General features: G+C 41.2%; 1 protein-coding gene across 1 annotated transcript; it reads left to right on the top strand.

Moving 5' to 3' along the window:
- The first annotated feature begins 1944 nt into the window (after window positions 1–1944).
- LOC147616531 (non-specific lipid-transfer protein 1-like) lies at window positions 1945–2550 on the top strand. Its single transcript, XM_086777102.1, has 2 exons — window positions 1945–2369; window positions 2454–2550. Exons 1-2 carry the CDS (start codon window positions 1978–1980, stop codon window positions 2461–2463), a joined length of 402 nt encoding a protein of 133 aa, XP_086633228.1. The 5' UTR covers window positions 1945–1977; the 3' UTR covers window positions 2464–2550.
- Window positions 2551–4232: the final 1682 nt, after the last annotated feature.

The following is a 4232-nucleotide window of genomic DNA, read 5'->3' on the forward strand; positions in this document are numbered from 1 at the left end:
AAGCAATATTAGAATGGCTAGGTATTTTTATAACAAAGGTATCATGAAATTGGATCATTTATGGGATGGCCCTCTTTTTGGTTGGAGAGACCTCGAACAATTAAAGGTAATGTTTTCCCTAAAAAACAGGACTCTTTAGAGCTCCTAGAAGGAGCCTTAAAGGTTTGTGTCAGATGGACTCCTCAGGTGAGAGCTATTGATTTTTGCTGGAGAGACTGGGTTTGGTCTTCCATCATAAATTTTCATTTTCATTTTACAATTGGACACTACTAATTTCAAATTGTTTCTATGGAAAGTGTAATGGGGGGCTCCTCCCTCTGGTGACAAACTTGTTGATAGGAACATGGCATCTCTCCTGTGTAAGAGATGCCTAGCAGCTACAAAATCAGTTACACATCTCATGATTGAATGTGCTTATAGCCAACACTTACTCATAGATTCTCAAAGCCCTTCAAGATAGGTTTATGCTTGGAGAGTATTGAAAAATCATTTATTTTTTGGGGGGTTTTTAATACCCCTCTACAATAGTAGGAAGTCAGTATAAGCTTTGTCAGATATTTTGTGCTGTGCGAGATTTGGTGTGAAAGAAATGATTTAATTATCTTTTAAAGAAAAATGAGTAGGGTGGGCTAGACACTGACTAAAATAAATGATTTCGCCTTTCAAAGGAAAATGATTAGTGGTGGGCTAGAGAGTGTGAAAGCTAATGCTCTCACTGCCCTGATCCTGTTTATCAACTCTCGAAAGTTAAATTGTTTTGCATGGAAATCTACATAATTAAGGTGTATTCAGTTCTTAATGACTGTTAAGCTGTTTGTCTCTGATGAAGAAGCCTTAGCTTGTGAAAGCAAACTAATTTTTTGGTGGAGCTTGTAGATGAATGCAACCCTCTGTGTCAGGATTTGAAGATTAGTGCCAGTTAAACTATTCACTGTACCTCTTTTGCAATGTCTATTTGTAGAGTTAGATGAAGAAGCCTTAGCTTGTGAAAGCATACTAATCTTTTGGTGGAGCTTGTAGGTGGATGTAACCCTCTGTCTCGTCAGAATTTGAAGATGGATGTAACCCTCTGTCGCGTCAGAATTTGAAGATCCGTACCAGTTCAATTGTTCACTGTACATCTTTTGGAGTTTCTGTTTGTAGAGAGGATATTTATGTTAAGTGTGTAGTTTGACTGGACATTCATTGCAGCTCTGATGTCCGAGCCATTTTGTACATATTTTCTTGTCTTTTTTCTTTAATTTTATTTTCATGGAAAAAAGGTTGGACGAGGCGGCCTGAAAAGGAGAGGGGACAGGGTCCATTGTATTCTTCAGGGTAGACTCTGAGTTTCACCACCATCGCTTAATTTCACCTAGGAGAGGGGAAAGGGCACCTCTGTATTCTTGGGGGTACTGCTTTATTTCACCTAGTTTCGTAAAGTTGGACGAGGCGGCCTAAAAATGAGAGGGGAATGGCCCAACTTTTTTCATGTCTCACCACCCATCCCCCTCCCACAAGAAGATCTCTCACGAGTCCCAAAAATCTGGACCGTCAACGCCAAAGTCAAAACAATTCGCAACGCGCCGATTACGACGTGGCGGCGCGTCCCAAAAATCTGGACCGTCAACGCCAAAGTCAAAACAATTGGCAACGCCGATTACGACGTGGCGGTGCCTAATTAAGAGGCGCAACACAAAGTCAAAATCTGTTGAGCCGCGTACGCCGAGTTCACAAACAAGGTGGCAGTCACCGATGCTGCTTAGCTGGGCGAGGTAGGACGCAGGAGGGTGGCTTTGCGCGATAAACGTATGCTAATAATCCACGGCCCTCGTGGTGGGTGGGTGGGTTTGGAGAGTAAATGCCATCGATGAGGCGGGAGGAGCGCACGTCTTAAAAGACTCTCTATATAAGCAAGGATAGAGACTACTACGTATTCTGCGTGCTAACAAGAGCTCACAGAACTCAATCATCATTATTATTATTATTAATCTAGTAATGGAGGCCATGTACTTGTGGGGCAGTAGAAAGATGACTGTGCTCTTAGCGGCGAGCCTTCTCGTGCTGCTGCTGGGAAGCGGCCGTGCCCCGGCGGCCGCCACGTCGGAGGTTGCGCAGGACAACGTTCCCTGCTCCAAGGTCAGTATGAACATGGTGCAATGCGTCGGATACCTTACCAAGGGCGGCAATGGGCCGACCTTCGACTGCTGCAAGGGTGTCCGGGCTCTGTCCGCCCTTGCCAAGTCCAAGGGCGCCCGCCAGTCCATCTGCAAATGCCTGGAAGCGGCCGCACGCAACGTCCAGATCAACACCTCTGCTGTCAAGAAGCTGCCCACGGCCTGCGGTGTCGCCTTCCCTTACTCCTTCGACACCAAGCAAGACTGCTCCAAGTAAGTACACGACATGGCAGTCTGCTCTTATAAGAAGGGTGTTTAAACGCACATAATATTCTCTCTTGCCTCTACTCGCCGCAGGATCAGGTGAGAGATAAAAGCCGCGCGTGTGGAGACGCTCCGGAGGCATATGCAGTCACCACGTACTCTCGGCCCAAATTATACAATAGCTTGTCATGGTCTGTGGCATGGTGTCCTGATGATTCACTTACTACTTTGAGATTGCTTAATATAAAAAATCATTTTGTTTGATATCTGCAATTTTCTATTTTGAGATCGTCATGGTGTGCTTAATCAAACTTTAGACTTATTAATTAATTTTTTTTTCTCTGTCACTCAACCTTTAGACTTTATAAGGTTACAAACCTTTTAAAGTCTATGGTTAAAAGATTTACATTTTCTATAGCCCAAGCTTTCATTGAATACATACCCTATACCTTACTCTCCCTACCTCTCCCCTCCAAGTGAAAAAGAATGAGCCCTCTTGCCTTTTTAAAGAAAATCGTGAGCCCAAAAAAATGAAGATTATGGAGGACATTATGAGCCCAAAAAATGAATCATTATGGAGGACATCAACCTTTAAAAATAGAATGTAACGGAGGCTAACATAGATAGAAAGAAAGCATGCGGACCCAACACCATTTCCATTTTTGACCTTACAAAAAACCTTAATAAACATAACAAAATTTTGGTGTCTTGAACCCAAGGTTTGCACACACCAACTAATTAATTAATCACAAAAAAACGTTTCGGGTGTACCTTCATGCAATTTCTATTTTGAGATCGACGTCAACCTCTTTTAATCATTGGTTGCAATTGTGCGTTTATAAGCATACACTACGAGAGGATACGTGCATAGCAAACGAAGAAAATTTGGAGTTTCAAATATCTCTAGCGTGGCTATGCACACGGCTAGGGCATGCAGCTCTACAGCCACACATGTAGCCACGCGCATGCATAACTGAGTGTACAATCACGTGTGCAGTTTGCACAAAACAAAATGGGGCGAGGAACAAAATGGGAGAGAAACGGATCTGCTTCTCTCTCCCATTCTATCTCCCTCCCCTTTTTTTTAGAGAAAAACTCACATGCATGAAAAATAAAACATTTATAGTAAAATACTATAAAAAAACTTAAAATACATGTACATAAACAAGTTTCATTCAGAAATACAAACATATATTGAGAGTAGTTCACATTAAGTTTTACATATCGCTTTTACATAAACCCAAAAAAACAAGTCATTCATATTGAGAATAGGAAGCATCCACATGGTCAACATAAAAATAGTGTAATAAAGAACAAGTGAACTAAGATAATATTCATAAGATTATGTAGATTATCTTCAAATGTAGTCATCCTCCTCCTCATCATCATATGTATCCTCCCCACCACCACCACCTTCACCATCACACTTTCATTCTTCTTCTACTAATGAAAAAGTATACACATTTAGTGCTAAAAAACACTCATATAAATCTTCGAAGAAACTAAGTACATGTGGAATCAACTCCTCAGTGCATAGTTGCATTGCTTTACGATGTCGTCATCGGTCACCACTCCCTCTTGTTTAAGCCACCCCCAAGTTTCAGCTTCAGTATGATGTCTGCGATTAACTATTCTCACGATCTCTTGGGATGCAACCAACTGTCAATTCTTACAATTACGAACATGTAGCATGTAAAATTAAATGCATAGAAAACATAACACATATTTCATAAGAAACATTACAAGAAAACTCTATGCTTAATGTCACATCCCTTTAAAAAAAAAGTTTACACTGTATTTGGTTTCTAAGTGGCGAGAGATATTAAAACGTTAGGAGAAAACGATGTTATTAGTGATGTTTTAATGTCACAA

Source organism: Cibotium barometz, chromosome 38 (assembly GCF_041138505.1).
Source record: "Cibotium barometz isolate CiBa-2024 chromosome 38, ASM4113850v1, whole genome shotgun sequence".
NCBI classification, from domain to species: Eukaryota; Viridiplantae; Streptophyta; class Polypodiopsida; order Cyatheales; family Cibotiaceae; genus Cibotium; species Cibotium barometz.